The 20,092-nt window shown below is 41.5% G+C and overlaps 1 protein-coding gene across 2 annotated transcripts in view; it reads right to left on the reverse strand.

Annotated features, from left to right (window-relative positions):
- PTPN13 (protein tyrosine phosphatase non-receptor type 13) overlaps window positions 1–20,092 on the reverse strand; it is a 1,949,788-nt gene that overhangs the window by 1,322,345 nt on the left and 607,351 nt on the right. Inside the window, exons 9-13 of one of the 2 annotated variants that reach the window (XM_044079819.1) lie at window positions 16,190–16,221; window positions 11,226–11,233; window positions 5,120–5,337; window positions 3,133–3,207; window positions 2,837–3,011 (exon numbers count right to left, since the gene is read on the reverse strand). In XM_044079819.1, the coding sequence (XP_043935754.1) occupies window positions 2,837–3,011; window positions 3,133–3,207; window positions 5,120–5,337; window positions 11,226–11,233; window positions 16,190–16,221 (508 nt within the window). Of the gene's footprint in view, window positions 1–2,836; window positions 3,012–3,132; window positions 3,208–5,119; window positions 5,343–11,225; window positions 11,234–16,189; window positions 16,222–20,092 lie in introns of those variants that run through there. The other variant, XM_044079818.1, reaches the window with a different exon arrangement.

Below are 20,092 nucleotides of genomic sequence, written 5' to 3' on the forward strand. Positions count from 1 at the left end.
TTCCTGTAGAGTTTTTATGTGGGTGTGGGGGGCACTTACGTTGTGTTGGGGACAGGTGGTCAATTTTTCTTCAACTTTCCTCACAAACTTCAGAAGGGTGCTCATAGGCTCACTATAGCTTGTACAGGAGCAAAGTAGAGTCTAGAAGTAAAAAGTTAAAAACATTACTGCAAAAATTATATTTTTTAACTTTACTTGCTATCAAACATCAGATGCATATACAGGTGGTTATCTTTTAGGGGAGGGTAAAAAATATGTTATATATAGATGTCTGACAGCAAATATATTATGTTCTATTTGTTTTTTCATATTTGTACCAATTTGACAGCTGATGAATACACATACACTGGTTATCTTTGGGGGTAAGGGCCAGTAGTCATGCTGTGTTTACATATAACAGCAGCAACTTGAAACTTTTATTTTTTTAAACCTTTAACAGTTTTTTTTAAGACAAGGCATTTTGAATGTGTTTAGAATCTGTGGGGTCAGGACACCCAGTTATTTCAGCTCCAGTGGGCATTAGAGTTAAAAGTCACAAAGAAGTGCCTTAAGTAAGGACCTTCCCTATACTGTAACGGTTTAGTTAGGTACTTTCTGGATTAGTGTACGGAAATGTTACTGCTGCTGGTATCTCCTGCCTTAGAATGAGTGTAACTGTCCCCTTTTACCTTACTTTATGACTACTGAGGTGTCTCAGGAATACGTTCTACATTAGGTTCCCTTCCTACAGGAGCCCATTTATTTTTAAGTCTATTGCTGTACCCTAGATGCATTCCTGTTTCTTTCTCAGCTGTACGGTACACTGAGTTACTACTGAGTTTTGGCTGCTGCCTGTCTCCTGTCTGCTACATATATCTTATGCCTAACTCCTCATCTACTTTCTCCCATCTGGGCTGGCCCAGTTCTATCTCCTTTAGCACCCTCATACTGCTATTTGATGCACTGTCCTTTTCTATCTCTTGCTGATACAGTCTTCCCTTTTCTCATGTTAATACTTCCAACTTTTTGCTGTTGCTGTGGCCTAGTCTATGACATTTTTACTTATGTTTTGATAATCCAGACTGAGTGTTCCCACCACACCCTACACCCATTCCCATGCCTGACATCACTTCCTTTATACTGGGCCTACCCCTCCCTATTCAAATTCTAACCTATCACAAGACCCCTTACTGCTCCCACCTGCATCAACATAACCAGTTCACAAATTGTTAGAGTTAAGGTATTTTCAGTGAATTAGGCTCTCACTCCTCCCAAACACAGAAATTACATCTGCCTCATCTGCTTGCCATACCATTACATGCACCTAAATTTCATTATTGATGTCTTTCGTTATATTCTTTTATGTCTCTGACTGACTTTAAATATCAATGATACTCTTCCTTTTCCTTTCTCACTATTACATAATTAGAATGACCTAACAAGGCAAATCATCTCCATGTACTTCTCTTCATTAACTCCACCTCTGCCTCCCTCCCCTTCATACTACACTTCATCTTTTATCTTCTCCATAATCACTAAAATTTCAAATGTTTCTCCAAGCATCATGTCTCTTTCTGCTGCTATTAGCATCCTATCTAACAAACTATCATTGTATACTTTCATCTCTATAATCTTCTCCTATGGCAGTTTACTCAGCATTCTATGAAATCAAGAATAGCTATACCAATATATCTCCCTGACTTTTTAAATTTCTCACTTTGTCTCTTTTTTTTTTAGAACAAAATACTTCACTATCACCACTATACTCTTTTTTTTAAACAGCTCGTACAATTAATCCCCTCTAAATCAGTACACAGCCTCTCAAAAGTCCCACAGCATGATATGGTCCACCTCAACCCACGCCCTGAAAACTCACCAATAAATCCAAATAACAAAGAATCACCACTATAAAACTGTGAAGTAACGAGCCCTTCTTCATCTACCAACTAAAACTATACCTCTTCCCAGCTGTACTGTCCCAACATTAAAGACTCTGAACTACTACTTCCAGGCTACAGTATTATCAAAGCTGATACATAAGAAAGCAGGAGAGATAGCCTTATTTAGCCAAGTTTATATAATCTCTCCTTTTTCACACAATACTCTAAGATGCTTAAATACTAGTATCAATGCTAAAGCTTAAAAATAAACAGCTATCTTTTGTTACAGTCTACATCCTAGGTACAAATAAAATTTCTGTACCTAAAATAATGCCTGAAACAGAGGGAAGTTCATAAAGTCCAACACAACACACTCACACTATGTGACATACTTGAAGAAGCTGCAGATAGACACGATTTTACTAACTGGCACAGGAGAAGCTTTGCTGTTCCACATGCTGATGTGAAAGTCTCAAGAACGAGCAAAGTGAAAATGGGAACAGAATCCAAGTACATTCTGTTTAAGGAAAGGAGGGACAATGGAACACATTATTCTGTCATATCAGGAGGACAGGGACACTAAGGAACACAGCTGGAGACCTTAATAAGTCAAGATGGCAACAGCAATGGCCACTAGAAAGTGGTTAAGATAGACAAAATAGGTCAGGAAATTTGGTGATGACAATGTAGATGTACAAATTTGTAATTTAAACCAAAACAAATTCTCTGATGTTAGAACATCTTTACCTCAAATTCTCTGCTGTTAGAACATCTTTACCTTTGGCATTATGCCATTCTATAGAACTCTCAGCAGAGGAAAGTGTGCAAAATAAACCTGAAAAAAGTGAAGGGCTCTGTTTAATGTTGCCAAAGCTGAATTCAGTAATGTACAAATATGGTGCTAAGAAACAGTAGTTAACATAAAAGAAACAAAATGAAAAGGAAAGAAAAAAATACACAGCAGCTTGGTTCCTTACCCTTCAAGTATGCTAAGCCAAATAAATGATGCTCAACCAAGCCAATATGTGCCACAACCATTTCAAAGACATCTCTACAAGATGACTTGATATCACTGGTCAGCTCCAGTCTTTGTCCACTCAGCAGTATGATGTTCACCTTCCGTCTGACATCTTCACTCTTCCCCCTTTTAGCCTGTGAAAAACAGCATAATACACATATACCAATGAGAAAGGAAATCAATCTGATGAAATCTTTTTAATTAGGGTGAAATGGACCAGCCTTCTTTCAACACTAAGCCACACATAAAACCTACCAGAATTGAGCTTGGAAGTTCCAAGGTAATGGAAGGCTCACTTGTCATTTTCACAAACTCTGGACCAAAGAAATTCTGTAAAGAAAAAAACAACAAAAAAAGTAAAAAAAAGAGTTTCATCTTAATTTCTCTGAAATAATTTATTACCTAAGCAATATGAAGGTGCAGAACAGTCTTACTTACAAACACAGTTTTGTGTGTGTGTGTGTGTGTGTGTGTGTGTGTGTGGGGGGGTTAGGGAGGCAAATGACTGTGACCTTTTACAAAAATTGTTATAAATCATTTGCAGCAGTTACCTGTGCTGCCTAGCTGCTGAGCAGTTTTTTAATGTGCAAATGTGGGATGCCTCAATGATTTCAGAGTTACAAGTTTACATCATTTAAACAACTTTTTTAAGATTAGCAGATACTCTGTTATGAGCCATGATGTATTAATCCTCTGTGCTCTATCACATGACTATACAAGCCAGGAATGACCGAACAGTAGTCAATGAATGACTAACTAGCATGTGCATGGTTAAAGTTCCTGAGGAATACTTCAGCTGCATGCTTCCTAAAGTGGCAACTCACAGTAAATGGAGGCACATGTGCCAGGTTCAGTGAGGCACAGGCTTTTAACACTTTTCTCTGAAGCACAACATGCACTGTATATCATGGCTCTCAAACTCCTACCTCCAGAAATAATCCATTCAGTTATGTCTCTCATTACCTGGCCAGTTTTTCCTGAGAGCTGAGTGCCTTCCAGAAACACTTTAAAATATACAATTAACTTGAGAATCTGACATATGAGAGTGTGAACTAATATACATTCTCTGAAGCAAGGGAAGTCTAACTTTAATTACTGTCATCGATTTATCAAGTGTAATCCACCACTTTTTCTCCCCAACTCGCTATTTAGGAGGGATTAGGAAAGACAGAGCAAAACTTTGAACCAAAATCAGGGACAGTTAAGAGGTATGGTGTATATCTCTATGCATTCTACTAAATGACATTGCTAACTAATCTAATTCAGGAAGAAAACTGCACCTTCACAGGGACCCAAAGAAGAAAGCTACATGCATGGGAACAACATATGTATTTTGCAAAATTATACTGAACTTCTGAATAAATTTAAATTCTAAATACAGGAAGTGCTGATGTGCCACCCATAACAAAAAAGGTCTATTTTTCACTCCACATATGTGTATCTAGTGGCATTAATGTCTGTAGATTTATTTCACAACATTGTCAAATTTTTTTGTGCTCAACAAAATATGACATATAAAGTTTTAAAAATCCATGACATCAGTAAGATGTTTTGCTGACGATCTTCATATAGTAAAAAGGCAAATTACTGGATTATTAGCCAAGGGCACACATATACTTAATGTTCTTCCATTATTAAATCACAGCTCAAGAAATATCAGACTGCAAATGCTTGCTCACACATGCTCAAAATTTGCATAGACCATGTAAATCAATGGAAAACTTTGAAAAAGCTATTTTTTTTTACATTGGGACAAACTCCAATGCAACCCCTCACCCCCAGACATAGATATATATCAAGTCCAGCTTCATACAACATCAGAGAAAGGAGAACATTCCTAAAACAGCAAACACTGTTTCTGAGCACATTTATTTACACTTTCATGACTGCCAAATGAGTCTCACAGTATACAGCAGCGAGTACATACAGGTAAGTCATGTAATGTATGCATGAATATTCTGTTTATAGCCTTATTTGATATGACTTGCTACAGTGTGACAGCTGGCTATCTCAGTGATAAGTGCTAAAACATGAGAAATACACTAAAAAACACAAAAATGTAAATGTATTCAATAAAACACAAATGCAACATTTCAAAGTGCACATTTCTTCATTGTTATGCTAAACATGCAGTTAATACCACCTTGGGTCTCCCGTGAAAAGAAGCCACAAGCCTAGTGGGACTAACCCCGTCAATAAAAGGATACATAAAAATAAAATAAAAAATATATAAATTTATCACCTTCAGTTTTCTCTGTGTCAACGTGGTTTCCAGTGCAACTTCTCTCAGCAGATCTCTAGTGATGTCTAACATGGATGCTTTGGGCATATCTCCTGAATAAAGATTCAGTTGGGAGCCCTGCTTGTGTGCCAGTTTGCTCTGCAGCTGCATAAGTTCTTCTTCTTGACGCCTTACCATGATTTCCTGACTTACTAAACTACCTTCAAGTGAAACATCATCTTGTCTGTTGAAATAAAGAAAAATAAGTTGTTAGTAAAAACACACACAGGTACTTTTTCATGCCCTCCAGTAGAACCAATATCGTTCTGTAAACTCTTCATTTTATGTAAAGTTGGAAAGAAAATAGAGGTAGTAACATGCTACAGTAATAAGCATTCTACACTGGGAATTGATCTGCTGTTGTCACTGCAGTAATTGTAATCAAGTTTATTCTATATACTAGGAAAATGGCAAAGGAATTACTGATTCTGTATGAAATATTGTTGAAGTCAAATATAGTAAGACAGTTTAGCTGTATGACAGTACTCATCATAACAGACGATCTACAAGGAAGAGATGCTTGATGCTGTATCAAACACTTTGGCTTCTATTCAGTTATGTCTGTCATTATTTGGCCAGACTTTCCTGTGAGCTGAGTGCCCTCCTAAATCAAGCTATGCCTGAATAAGTGTGATTCACTTGTATCAATTAATTGGAGTTCCATATTAACACTATCAGGCATCATCTTCAAGTTTTCTGGTGAAAAACTCTAACAAGAGACTTACAGCAATAAAGCAAGGGGGTGCCAGTGAATAGTACAACTGTAATCCTCACAGCTGAGAAAATGTGTGTGCAATTAAGAGAAATGCATGATACTTTTGAGACACCAGTATCTCAGAAAGCCCCCTACGGTCAGGTTCAACAATTTCAGTATACATAAGCAGTGAAGGTATGGCAGGTATAGCCCCCCTCCCATCATGGAAGTGTGTAAAGGCAAAGCCTCATTGCAAAAACAATTTAAAAGGTGCAACAGTGAGTTTTGGAATTCAATGTTTTTTGCATTAAAGGTATTTTAATTTCTGTGTCAGGACTTGCTAAATAATGTTTTGAACTTCTGACTGTGAGTCAAAATCCAAAGTACAAAAACTAAAAGTTGTAAAAATGAAAGCAGAACATAACTACAAGCAATTAGTAGCCAAAACATTATTAAATTACCTCATATCATTTCAAACCCAATTTCCATTTCAAATTCAAAGGAAAGAGTAAGAGTACATTCACATTATTTGCTACAAGTCTATCCATCAAAGACTCCTGCAGCAATACTTAATAGATTTGGGCAGAATCACAAACATACATAGGGCTAGTACAAGGAGGAAGACAACTAAAATAAAAGCCTTGTCAACAGTGTTGTTACAAAGCTTTCCCTGTTTCTGGGCTCTGCATCTATCCTGAAGTTTTTAGTACAATAAGAGGTCATTCCATCAAGTCTATGTATACTGAGTGCCATTTTAGTGTAGCCAACATGCTAAAAGATCATTTCAATGTATACTCCTCTAAAATACAAAGTCATTGTTTTTGTAGATGCTCCATCCTCTACACCACCACACATTTAGGAAGACACCTCAAATTCTGCTTTTTAGTGCTTAGTGAACTGCGTGATCGTCAGGGAAACTAACAATTGCACTAATGCACCGATTTCGAGTTTAGGCTGCCAGGTTTGAGAAATAATGTTTTGCCCAACCACATCCAGTGGATTTCACTTTCAAAATGTGTCTAATATTTGTCCAAGTTGCAGTTTCGCTTATATCCTGTGCTGACATTTGTGGCGCCAGCTGCAGAAGTAGAAGAAACCCTAATAAAAAATGATGTAAAGGTTTAGTTAAGGAATTGCTACAACAGTCATAACAGAAAACAATGCAATGAGGACAGGTAGGACTTGTTTTCTTTTCATAAAGGAGAGAGAAAAACTGGACAGACTTTCTTATATCCTCATTTCCCCATACAAAAGTAGGTGAGCTGCTTATGTACATCCAAGTCAGTCAGTAGTTGTTGTTGTCTTTCGGCTTTTCCCGGTTAGGGGTCGGCACAGCGGAACTCCGGTCCGCTAATGATTGGCAGTAGATTTTCATGAACGCCGAGGTGCCAGCTCGATGTTCAACCAAGGCACGCCTATTTACGCATGTCTTTCGAATGCCCACCCAACCACGGGGAGGACATGCAGACTCCACACAGAAGGCACTCCTCAGACTCCAGCCGAGAATCAAATGTGAGAACCTCTTGCTGTGAGGCTACAATGCTACCGCTGCACCACCGCATCAATCAGTAGCGTTCCCTTTATTTTACTATTTCAGTAAGAAAAAGTGCAGCTGTGTAAGTAATGTGACAAAATAGTACATGTTCAAGTGTGGTCAGTGCTTCAGTAATTACACTAGGGATCTCTGCCTCAGGCAAAGTCTGAGGTCTGGCCTAACATTCAGTGCTGAGAACCCATGTGTCATGGGCGGCCTGATGCCAGCTTACCTCAGACATCTTTATGTGCCTAGTACCATCTTTGGTACTTTCTTGTCCCTCATCAGGTCAATGCTTAACTCAACAGTATGTTAGTACTGAAACACTCCCCTACAAAGTTTCCATGACCTGGAGAATCTAAGTCCTCCTGAGGAGATTAGCAAAGAAAGAAGAAGAGAAAGGGAATAAGGAGTGGTAGCCAGTAGCCACTCCAGTCCCTAGGTGTCTCAAAGCAGTAAAGGGGACAGAGGAAGGGAATCAGATCTGCAACAGTAAGCACTATCAAACATACTATTATAGCAAGTTGGCTACACAACTGTACAGTGTTCTTTGTGTGGGTCACATAGCATGAGCTAAGATTTCCAAAGCTGGGCCTGTCAGATAGGGTGGGTGGCTCCCTGCTGGGAAGACGAGTGAAACATGCTCTTCAAATGTCAGAAACAAATCCTGCCCTTGCCCTGGAGGTCACAGTCCACCTGTGATGCTTTCAGATGATATGAACAAAATAACAACTGAATGCTTTTGGGACACCTTGGGCACTAACTTCACTAATGGAGGCAGTGGTAGCCGCTGTGCCTCTTGGTGAATGGGGTCTGACTTTTCCTTGTAGGGTCCTTCAATGAACCTTGTTGCAAAAATAAATGCAGTCTACTAAGCATTTAAAGATGGTCTGTTTTGTTACTAGTAGCCATTGTTTGTTTTTTTTTTTTTTGCAAAGGAGACAGACCATTGTTCTGATCTTCTGGTGGCTTTAGCTCTATCCATACAACATCTGAATTGTTTATTCACTGCTAAAGAATAAAACATCTTTTTTTTTTCCTTTATTCTGGAGCCTAGGAAATGCAGGTGGTTGGTCTGCTTGGTTGAAGGCTCCTTCTGTAATAAAGTTTGGTATGGAAGAAGAGTTATTATGCAGGGTCACATGATTATGGAGCATCGGATAAATTTCTTTGCATATCAGAGCCTGAAGAGTCAGAGGCTCTCCTAGCTAAGGTAACAGTAATATGGAATACAATTTTCCAAGTCAGAAATGTTAAAGGTACTGTAACAGCTACTTTAAAGGGTGAGTGGGGGGACAAGGTTACTTTTTTTAAACATAAAATTTATGTCCCAGCCTGTGCCCACATTTCCCCTATATGGCTAGAGCTGGAGGATGCCTTTTCAGCAATTGTCAGACTGCTGGCCTGTGTGCAAGGAAAGGACCAAAACATGCCGAAATGATGGAAAGATGTACTTCTACAGAGGCATAAAGCCAGTGGAGAACAGCTCTGGAGACACAGAAAATCACTGACATGTCCGCCTGCCTTGGGTGCTGGTTCTTTCTTCCATAGGCACATAGGTATATACCAGGCTAATGACCACCAGGGCCTTTATAAGCCTAGCTATGCAATCCAATCTAATTGTGTTCCTATGCATCATAAGTGTTTCTAATTGTGTTCCTATGTATCATAAGTGTTTTTAGGAGGAAGTATATTAGTTAGGAAGTTTCTAGAGGTTATGTGTGTGGGGAGGGGGCTATGTTAGAAAGAGGCAGACCATACTGTCCAAACTATCAGAGACATCGGGGCCAGACATGGGGTGAATTTTCAATTTCTCATCCACTGGTGAAGGTTATGCTTAAATAGGGTTAGGAATGGACTGTGCTTCACACAGATGGGGAGCCTGTTCCAGAGCATGGGGATCCTCTGACACACGTCTGGTTCTCCAACAAGTCTTACTTATGTCACAAGTAAAATTTAAATCCTTTGATCTAGTGGTTCTAATGCTGTTTGTTTTGCAAATGTGCAAAAGGGCCATCACGGCTGGCTCAGAGGATGCCTTGCATGCCAGGCATGAACTGCCTCTCAGTAACCTGTAGGAGACCAAGTATTGAGATATGTCTTTAAGGTGATTAGTATAGAACAATGTGTTTATACCCTGTATTCTCCTGGTAAGGAACCTTTGTAGGCATCCAAATGTTGCACATGCTGGTCAGCAACATGCCAAACGGGGGCATTATACTCAACGATGGGTCTGATAAGGGCTGAATAAAGTGGCACTATGACTTCCTTGGACCTGGATGCCATGTACAAGTTGGGTGATACAGAATGATTTTCTTACTACCTCAGCAATATGTCAGTCAATGGCCAGATTACTGTCTACATACATTCTCAGATCCCTGACACTTTCCTCAACTCTCAGGGGGTGTTTTACCAATATAGTAATTAGCCTGGGTGACAGTTTTCCCAAAGGTACTATAATGCAACTCTTGGCATTAAGTTTTAATTTGCGAAATTGGCACCAATTATTTATCTGTGTTAGACTCTATTGCAAGATGTTTGTGTCATGCAGGGAAATCTACGATAACGCCCAATTTGAAACTCATCTGTGACCTTGGTCAGCCAAAGAACCCCAACATTAGCCTTTACCTCTGAGAAGTAGATGTCAAATGGGAGTGGTCCCATCAGGGAGCCCTGAGGTACCCCTCTAATGACCAATTTCTTAGTGGAGGTGGAATTACCGATCCTGACTTTCTGGGTCCTGTCCATGTGCCAGCTGGCAATCCAGTGAGTTACGCAGGGGTTTATGCCCAGTTCAATGAGTTTGCTAATGACTGTATTGAAAGGCTTAGCCAGGTCCAGGTAGGCTGTATGCATCATTTCCCCCTCATCCATTGCCTTGGTAACCTTCTCAAAGAAGTCCATCAGGTTTAGTTGGCATGGCCTTTCCTTGACAAGGCCAAACTGGGTTTGTTCCAGTGTCTGAAGGGTGCTTTTGTCTTTGTTGATCATTTCCACAATAATTCGTTCCATGGCTTTGCATATGAGATTAGTCAAACTAAAAGGTCTGCAGTTCCTGGGTTGCTTGATGGTCCACCCTTGTGAAGTGGGATAACTGTTGCCGCCCTCCATTCTCATGGTACAAAGTCTGTTTTAAGGCTGTTGAAAAGTGACTCAAGTGGGCTTGATAAGTCACGTTTCAAGTTTTTTAGGAGGCATCCCAGGATACTGTTGGAGCATTTTGAGGCTGTACGTTGACCTTAATGAACATCATCAGGACCTTTTCCCTGATAATAGTTGGGGGTTATGCTAGTAGATACTGTAAGGGTGGAGGCAGGGAGGAGTGGGAATTGAAGTTTGAGCTGAATTTATCAGCCAGCAAATTCTCAATGCCACTCTGCTCAGTGAAGCTGGCATCACTGACCACCAGTTTGGTACACTGATTTATGTTGCTTTTGAGGTTTCAGACACAGCTGTAGAAAGCTCTGTGGTTGTCTTTAATCTTGACCTTGTAATTGGCCTTGAAGGAATCAGTCAGTTCTCTTGGTTTCCTCTTTAGTTTAATTAGAGAGAACCTATCATGGGAGTTGCTTTTCCTGATTTTAGCTATGACTTTTCACCTTTTCTTGTATACCTTTATTAAAGTTAAGATTCTCTCAGTGTGATTTGTTATTAGAGTTTGTTTTGGGCTTACGTCTAGAAGGTACAGCAGCCTCTACACAGCCATTGAAGTGGGTATACAGAGTCTCTGTGAACAATTACACATAGGTTGCTGTGAACCTGGGGTTGGGGGCACTGAATTTTGACAAATTATCGCTAAGTACGATGCAGCTTGCTTTGGAATAGTTCTTAATTGTTACAGGGCTTGCTGGGGTTATGTATTTGAAGGAGACAACTTTGAGGTCCAAACTCACCAGTGATGATGTGGAAAGTGTGTGTGTGTGTGGGGGGGGGGGGGTTGCACTGCTCTCCCATACTGTTGAGTACCAGGTCCAGTATGTTTCAACCTCTGGTGGGTGTGCGCACTATCTGGTCATGGGTATTTGTGCTAATAAAGTCCAGGAATCACTGTGCCTGCGAGTATGAGACAGTGTATGTTTCTCAGTCTATAGAGAGGTAGTTAAAAGTCTCCCACGAATAGGGTATTTGTTTTAATGGTGAGTGTCTCCAGGAGGTCTAGGTATGAGCTATGGGATTCCAGGAACATAGAGGGTAATGTATAGCTTGCTAGGATATGGTATGGGACTTTGTCTATGGTGATTTGCATGTGGATAAATTCCAGGGCACTGTCCTGTTTAACCAACCTAGAGTATGCTTGTTGCTAATGTAAACTGAGACACCTCTACCTTTTATCCCTGTCTATGCGGCTAACAATCTATATCTTTAGAAGGCACTCAAACCTTGTGCTACTCGAGTACTTTCTGCGGATTTAAACCACTTCTCAGTAATGGCACAGATGTTTATATTCTCTAGAGCTAGGAGAGCTTGTAAGGTGTGGAGTTGCTTGTTTAGGTTCCTAGTATTGAGCATCAACATCTTTAGGCTTATTTGGGTTTTACTTGCTATGTTGACAGATTTGTCAATTAGGCTCCGGGGGTGAATAAAGTTTTAGCCAACATATGGAAGCCTAGGGGAGACAGGTGCAGACCATACTTTGCAAAGCAATGTTGTTTATTAACCATGTCCTCCAATGCTGAGAAATATTGAATATCCCTTGAAAGACACCAGACACTAAGCAGATTATTGAAGTCAATCATCTTTTGTTTGTACTGTGTCATCATTCTTGGTGAAGATAGAATTCTGCTCAATGCAAGGCACATATGTGCTTGAGACAAATATTCAGAGATAGCAACAATGTCTCTCTACATTTAGTCCATGGAAGTACGTCTCAGGTCATTAACACCTACATGGACTACTACAGAATTACACTGGTACCTGTGGTGTAGTGACTTGAGTACATGCTTAACTTGGTGGATCCTGGCTCCAGATAAGCAGCTAACCGTTATCTTCTCCTTGTTCGGTTTGGTGAGTGGGGCATCAGTACTCTGTCCAATAGAGTGTCATATGACAAAGAGTCCTGGGTAATGTGTTTGCTTGTCTTATGGGATTTGCTCTAGGGGCCCCACTAGACATATGTATGGTGTTGCTATTGGTGAGTGCTTTAGAGCCTACTAAGGAGAGGCATTGCCACTTATAGGCTTAGGAGTTCTTTGAGGTTTGGGAAGAATGCTTTTTAGAACCTAAGCATAAGTTGGTTTATGTGTGCGGTGGACACTTATGTGTGGTGCACTTAGTGTGTGTGTGTTCTTGACAACCTTTGTACGCAAGATTTTTGACTCAAGTGAAATTGTGCGTGTGCATCTCTCACATTGCTTGCATTTTTAATGATGAAATGGTTGTCTGTGAACATGAGACAATTGCTACATTGTCTCAGGATGCCCATATCTACCAAGCTGGTTACAGGGACATTTGGAAATTGCATATCCACGTTGTCTACATCTGTATTTGGGTGGGTTACTGTAGGTTATGGACTTTGGCACCAAACTAGATTGTGCTAAGATTTGATATAACTGCTGTTTAATGTGCAAACTAGCTGCTCTAAAGCTTGTTCTATGTGCAATGGCATTGTTTTAGCCACACTAAGTTACAGGTTTCAGTTCTAAGGGTAATTATATTTTTCATAAGGAGAATCTTTCCCATTTAGTAAGATATAGTTTTCTTGTATTTTGTCTTCTAGTTTTCTTCATATTTTTTAGCACACCCTGAGAATAAAAGAACTTTAAACGATAAAGTCATACCTTCTAAATGCATCACAAAGTTCACATGTTCTGACAACAGTAAAGTTTCTCCCTGCCCATCTGAAGCAGGTAGAATAACAAGTGCCGTCCTGTTCACAGATGAGCAATCAGAATAATTGTTGGTCTTTTCTCCTTCAACTTTTGAACTTACTTGGGGAACAAAGACACTGATGGAAAAGAATAAAGAAACAGAATTATCCAATTCAGGAAGAAGGCATCCACTGCCTATGCTAGTTTGTTTGTGCTTTGGGGTATTTTTTTTTTTTATCAGTTTGCTTCTTGGAGAAATAAAGAGGTTAATCTCTGGTATACTCCCCTTTGTTGATGAGGTCCAAGAAGGTCTCAGTGTTTAGTATTCATTTGTGTGGATTCACTGAAGTCATGCTCAAGTTACCTGCCATGGAGTTCTCCTGCAGAGGTATACAAGTAGCTTTACGAAGCATTCTGTACTCCACCGCCATCTTCCGGGCCTGCATGGCTAGTCTGCAGAAGTGATAAAGTACAGTTGTGGACATTTACCATAAATGTAGATGTTCCAGTGTATTCACTGTCGCAGTCATCACCTGTGGGTTATCCCTGCTGTGGTAGCCCTCGGCCGGCCCAAATACCAGAGTCAATGTTTTTGTGTGTCGGCTGCTGTCATCTGTAGTCTGACTTCAGTTCATCAGTACTATAAAGCAAGGCAGCCGACGTCATTACATCAGTTTTTCTTGCCCTAACCTGTCAGAAGCACAAGGGAAAAGAGAGAAGTGGTCCTGGTGGCTAACAGCCACCTTGGGAAGCATGCCTCCCCCTAGTGGAAGATGTGAAATGGGGGATGGAGGGAGGGAAACCAAGACTGCAACAGTGAATACACTTGAACAGCTACATTTATGGTAAGTGTACATAACTGTACTATGTTCTTCATGTTTCACTGTTGCAGTCATCACCTGTGGGAGGATTCCCAAAGCTGAGGTAAAGGGTGGAAGAATAGGTAGAGTCCTAAGTATAGGTCAGGAGGCCCTGCAGAATTGCAGAGCCAAACCCTGCCCTAGACTTAGAAAAGAGAGGCAGGTGGTAATGCTTTGTAAAGGTACGGACAGAGGTCCAGGTGGCCGCTTCCAATATGTCCCTGGTAGGTAATCCTCTGAGGAAGGAAGTGGAGGATGCCCTAGTAGAGTGGGTACGGATCGACTTAGCGATGGGTTTCTCATGTAGTCTGTAGAAAAAATGGATACAGTGTGAAATCCATTTGGAAATGGTTTGCTTGGAGATGGCCTTCCCTTCTGCCCCTACGGCAAAGCTTACAAGAAGCTGGTCAGTTTTTCTGAATGGCTTACTATGGTCCAGATAGTATCGGAGTTGTCTGTGCACATCTAGTGCGTGTAGAATTCGTTACCCCTTGTTTTGAGGTTTGGGAATGAAGGTGGGAAGGTGTATAGCCTGGTTAAGGGTCACATCAGATACCACCTTGGGCTTAAAGGAGGGATTAGTCCTCAGGGAGACTCTGTCTGCATGGAAAATTATCATGGGCTCGGCAGCCATGACAGCTTGAAGTTCTGAGACCCTTCTGGCTGAGGTGATAGCTAGTAGGAAGGGAGTCTTCTAGGAGAGGTATTTCAATTCTGTTGAAGCGGCAGGTTCAAAAGGAGGTAAGGTTAGTTCTCTTAACACATAATTCAGGTCCCAGGGTGGAGTAGGAGGTCTTCTGTGAGGCCTAATATTAGACGCCCCTCTAGAATTGTTTAATCAAAAGATGAGAGAAGAGGGGTGAGTCTAAATCATAATGGGCAGAGATGGCCGAGGCATGGATTTTAATAGAGGAGAAAGAGAGGCCACTATTGAGCAACTCTGCTAAGTAATCCAAGATGAGAGGGATGGAAGGTTGGGAGGTACTGCCCCCTTTTGATTGTTTCCAGGAGCAGAATCGTTTCCATTTTCCTGCATAAGATTTTCTTGTGCTGGGCCTTCTGGCCTCTGTGATGATGTCCAGGACCTGTTTGCTTAACAGTGGCTTCTTGTTAGTTTTTAGTGTATGAGCCATGCTGAAAGTTTGAGAGTCTGTAGGTCTGGGTGCAGTACCTTCCCCCCTCTCCTGGGTCAAGAGGTCTAACCTTAGGGGGAGCAGCTTCAGGGGCTGTAAAGTCAGACTGCGTAGTAAGGGGTACCAATGCTGTCTGGGCCAATCTGGAGCGATGAGGATGGCTTTTGGTCTCTCCTCTCTTATTTTGATCAGAACCTTGGGAATAAGGGGCAGAGGAGGGTATGCGTACACAAAGAAGGAGCTCCAGGAGAAGGTCAAGGCATCCACCTTCCATGCTAGGAGGTGATACTCCCTGGTACAAAAATTGTGCAGCTGGTGGTTGAATTGCGAGGCAAAGAGGTCCACTTCTGGGGTCCTCCACTCCTGGGTGATTTGCAGAAAGATTTCTCTGTGGAGCTGCTATTCATGAGGGTCCAGTAAGTTTCTGCTTAGGTGGTCTGCCAATGTGTTGCTGAACCCTGGTAAGTATTGGGCAATTAGGTGCAGCCCCATGGAGGTGGTTGTAAGCCACAGACTCATGGCTAACCTGCACAGGGGATAAGACTGGGTGCCCCCCTGCTTGTTGATGAACCACATTACTGTGGTGTTGTCTGTTTTTATAAGGAGGACCCCTGGCCTGAGATGGGGTTGGAAGGAAGTCAGAGCATTTTCCACTGCCATCATTTCTTTCTGGTTGATGTACAAGTGAAGATGCTGGGCATTCCAAAGGCTTTGGGTACACCTGCCTACTAGGTGAGTGCCTCAAGCTATATCTGATGCGTCGGTGGTGATGGTCTAGCCAGAAGGGCAGAGGATGAAGGGAAGACACTTGTTCATGCCACAGGCCTCTGCCCACCAGAGAAATTCATCCCTTATGCAAGGGATCAGTGGGAGAGTGGTCTCTAGGGACTGACAGTGCTGACACCAAAGGTTCTTTAAGTACCACTAAAGCTTTCTCATGTGAAGCCTGGCGAGAGGGATGAGAAGGATGCAAGCTGCCATGTATCCCAGGGCTTGCAAGAACTTCCTCACAGTGAGGTGACTTCTGGAAGTCAGCTGGGTGAAGTAGAGAGGCAGGAAGCTCTGCTTTTCTGGGGATAGGAAGGCCGTTAGGGTTGCTGTGTCTAGCACAACTCCCAAGAAAACAATTTTTCTGGTGGGGTTTTGCTTTGATTTTTTCTCGTTGATGGTGAACCCTAGGGAAGTTAGGAGCTTTTTGACAAAGAGAAGATCCTGGAGCAACTTTTCTTTGCTGTTCGCCTGAATGATACAGTCGTTCAGGTAAGGGTAAATCTGTATATTTCTCTGTCTGCAGAATGCTATAGCTGGGGCCAAGCATTTGGTGAATACTCTGGAAGCAGTAGATAAGCCGAAGGGCAGTGCAGGGAACTGAAAGTGCTGACTGCCTGCTCTGAAAAGCAGGAATTTTCTGCACGATTCCCTGATGGGGATGTAGAGGTAGGCATCTTTTAGGTCTAGTGTCACCAGCCAGGCATTTTGTGAGAGCATTGGCAGGAGCTCCTGCAAGGTTAGTATTTTGAATCTGGGGACCACCAAGGAGGTGCTCAGTTTGGATAGATCCAGGATGGAGCGCCAAGTGCCCTCTTTTCTGGGAACAAGGAATAGTCTGGAGTAAAAACCTTTTCCTGTTTGATCCGGAGGGACAGGTTCTACTGCCCCCTGGGATATTAGTGTTTTTACCTGTTTTAATGTCTCTGCCCACGGGTTTGGGGGGAGGTCTGGGTACCCTCTTGGAACTGGGAGTTCGCCGAAAGAGAATCTGTATCCCTGAGAAATGATTTTTAATATCCATTGGTCCTTGGTTATAGAGACCAAACAGGAACACTGATAAAACCAGCAAAACCAGGTCCAACAAACAAGGCTAGGAACACCAGCTGAACAACCAAATTTATTATACTCAAAGTAAGCGCTTTCGTCTGGTAACCATGACCAGACTTCATCAGACAATTTCAATAAATTAAGACCCTAGTATTTATATGCAAATGATTTAAGGCAATAAACTAGTCAACCAATGAAATTTGAAATTAGTACAGCATAATAAGATAATGCAATCAAATATCAGCAGCAACCATAGCCCTAGACAATTCATTCCAATGTAACAAGTAAAAAGTAAAAAAAGTAAAAGAACTATTAATCTAAATAGAAACACAAGCAAATAAGACTAATGAAAAATACATATAAAAATACATTTGAATAGTACTTGAAAAAATGCTTTTAAAAGTACATAAAAGACCAGACCCATTTTTTTATAAATGATCTAAAACATATAGAAGTTCATCAATCTGTATACGAATAGAGCCATACTGGAAAAATAGCATTTTTTAAAAAAATAACATTTCTTAAAAAAATATACACGTTTATAAAAATACTTCTTTTGTTAAAAAGTATATATTGAACTATAATAAATAAATGTACCTATACTAAATAATAACAGAATGCGAAATCTAATCACCTATCGAATACTTTTAATTTCAATTTACTTACAATCGAAATCATATCGTTTAACGCTGGGGGAGAACAAGCATTTAAAAAAAGCTGCCAAAAAGTTTCCTTTTCTTCCAAGTGTATTTTTCCAAGGACCACCCCCTTGCCTGACTTGTAATTTGTTGTAACACAATAAATTTAAAACTATGTTCGGGGCAACTTTTAATATTTCTGTATATAGCAAGGGGCTTACTTTGGACCTGTCTGCTGGGTTCAGGGAAGGCCCAGTGGTTAAAGGGGAAGTTCCTGCTGAATCTGGGTGGTTGAACTTGAAAGAAATCTTTTACTGTTTGCATAGATTTTGCTTTGTCTTCCATCTTTTTAAGCACCCCTTCTGCTTTTTCCCCAAACAGGCATTCCTTATCTAGGGGTGCATCAGTAAGTTTAGACTTGACATGATCAGGGAGAGATTGTTCCTTCAGCCATGCTTGTCTTCTAATAACAGATCCTGTCACTGCTGCCCTGCTGAAGGCTTCTAGGGCGTCATATCCACATTGCAATGAGTGCTTGGCCACTTGACAGCAAAGTGTATTAATTCTGCCAGTTCTTTTGAGTTGGCACCATCAGGAGAGGTAGCAATCTTGTTTTAAATGTTCCAAAGTGTGTTGTTGATATTTTAACATATGGAACTGACAGTTGAGTGCTCTGATAACTAAGGTTGCAGAGGTGTATACTTTCTTACCCCATCTGTCCAGAGCTCTGGAGTCTTTGTCAGAAGGAAGAGGATTCTTGTCAGAACTAGTCTTAGCTCCTTTGGGTCCTTGTGTAATTACCTCAGGGTCTGCAGCAGGGTTCCTGTATAGGCATTTGTGAGAATCCGGTAGTCTGTAATACCTGTCAGGTTTAGCTGGAGCAGGAGGGCAGGGCATCAGGGGCTAAACTGGATTCAAAGAAAACATCATCCACCACTTCTAGAATAGGTGGGATGGCCAGGGGTCCATGCTGGGGCAGGTCCGGAAACTCTCTAACTCGTTTCTTTGACTGTGGGTTGTCCTGGGATTCCCACTGAAAATGTTCCATGAAGGAGTGAAGGGCTTCCCTAAAGGAGAGGTCCTCTGGAGGGGAGGCAGAAGGGATGGATTCTTCTGCATCTGAATCCTCATAAACTGTTAAGGGCTGTTGTTCCTCTTGAAAGGCAGTATAATTAGATTCCTCAGACTCTTGGTCTGTCATAATTTCTGGAGAAGGAAGCTTTTCCTTTCTGGAGTGGGGCCTTGAGTACCTCGGATAAGGGAGATGAGATCCTCTGCCATTTTAAGCATTTGAGCTTGGGGTGGGGGAGCAGTAGCAAGATGGTGGCTAGAAGCAGATTTCCTAGGAGTGGCCTGGCTTCGATGCCTGAGAGAATCCGTCGGTCTCTGAGAAACGGTAGTCGAAGAGAACACGTCAATTTTTGTCTAGAATTGGTAGTGCGAACGGTCTCCTCAGAAGCTGGTGCCTGCGTCACAGTTCTGGACCCAACCAAGGCAGAGACTGCCAAAGGCTCGGAAGTGGATTTCTTTGGCATACCGGACTCCGAAAGGGTCTAAGCAGAGACCTGTGTAGAAAGTGAATCACGCATCAGGGGCTTTGAAAGCGCCTCACTGAATTCCGGAGAACTGACGACTTGCTTAGCAGTAGCGTCATTGGAAGGCTTAGCCTTGTGTGCCCTGTCTCTATCTTTGCATTTTTTTCGGAATGTCAGCAGATTGTTGGCTGTCAGATGCCATATTGGAATTCGAAGACAGAATACGAAAATAATTGTCTACAAAAAGAGCTCTACGGCGAATGGTTCTCACATTAATGAGGGCACAGAACCGGCAACGAGGGACATCGTGGTCTGGGCCTAAAGAAGTGATGCAGTAAGAATAAAAGTCTTGGTGTCGGATCTGCTTTCCACAGGTGAGACAACTGTTAACTTTTTCGGACATCGGTTAGAGCAAGGAAAAAGGGTCCCCAGCGGGGTACTTGGCTTTAGACATTTTCTGCTGAAATTCAACTTCTGGTAGCGACCGACCAGCACTCGTGCGAACTGCTTCTGCTATTGGCTCCATGGCAAGAGAAACAGCAATAATGACGTCGGCTGCCTTGCCTTATAGTACTGACGACCTGATGTCAGACTACAGGCGATAGCAGCCGGTGCACAAAAACATTGACTCTGGTATTCGGGACAGTCGAGGGTTACCACAGCAAGGATAACCCACAGGTGATGACTGCAACAATGAAACACGAAGAACATCAATGTGTTACCCCTTGTTTATGTACCTAATAATTGTGGTATCAATAAAGATGGCCTTCAGTGGCCCAGAATTCAGACTGTCTTGAAGACTTGAATAGCAGACATCATTTCTGTTATGTTTACGTAAAACTTCTCCTCTTTGCAACTCCAAGTGGCCTGCTCTGAAGTCAAGGTGTGGGTTATATCTGACTCAACAAAGCAGAG

The sequence above is a fragment of the Protopterus annectens genome, chromosome 8.part0, assembly GCF_019279795.1.
Source record: "Protopterus annectens isolate FY-2018-M chromosome 8.part0, PAN1.0, whole genome shotgun sequence".
In the NCBI taxonomy this organism is placed as follows: Eukaryota; Metazoa; Chordata; order Ceratodontiformes; family Protopteridae; genus Protopterus; species Protopterus annectens.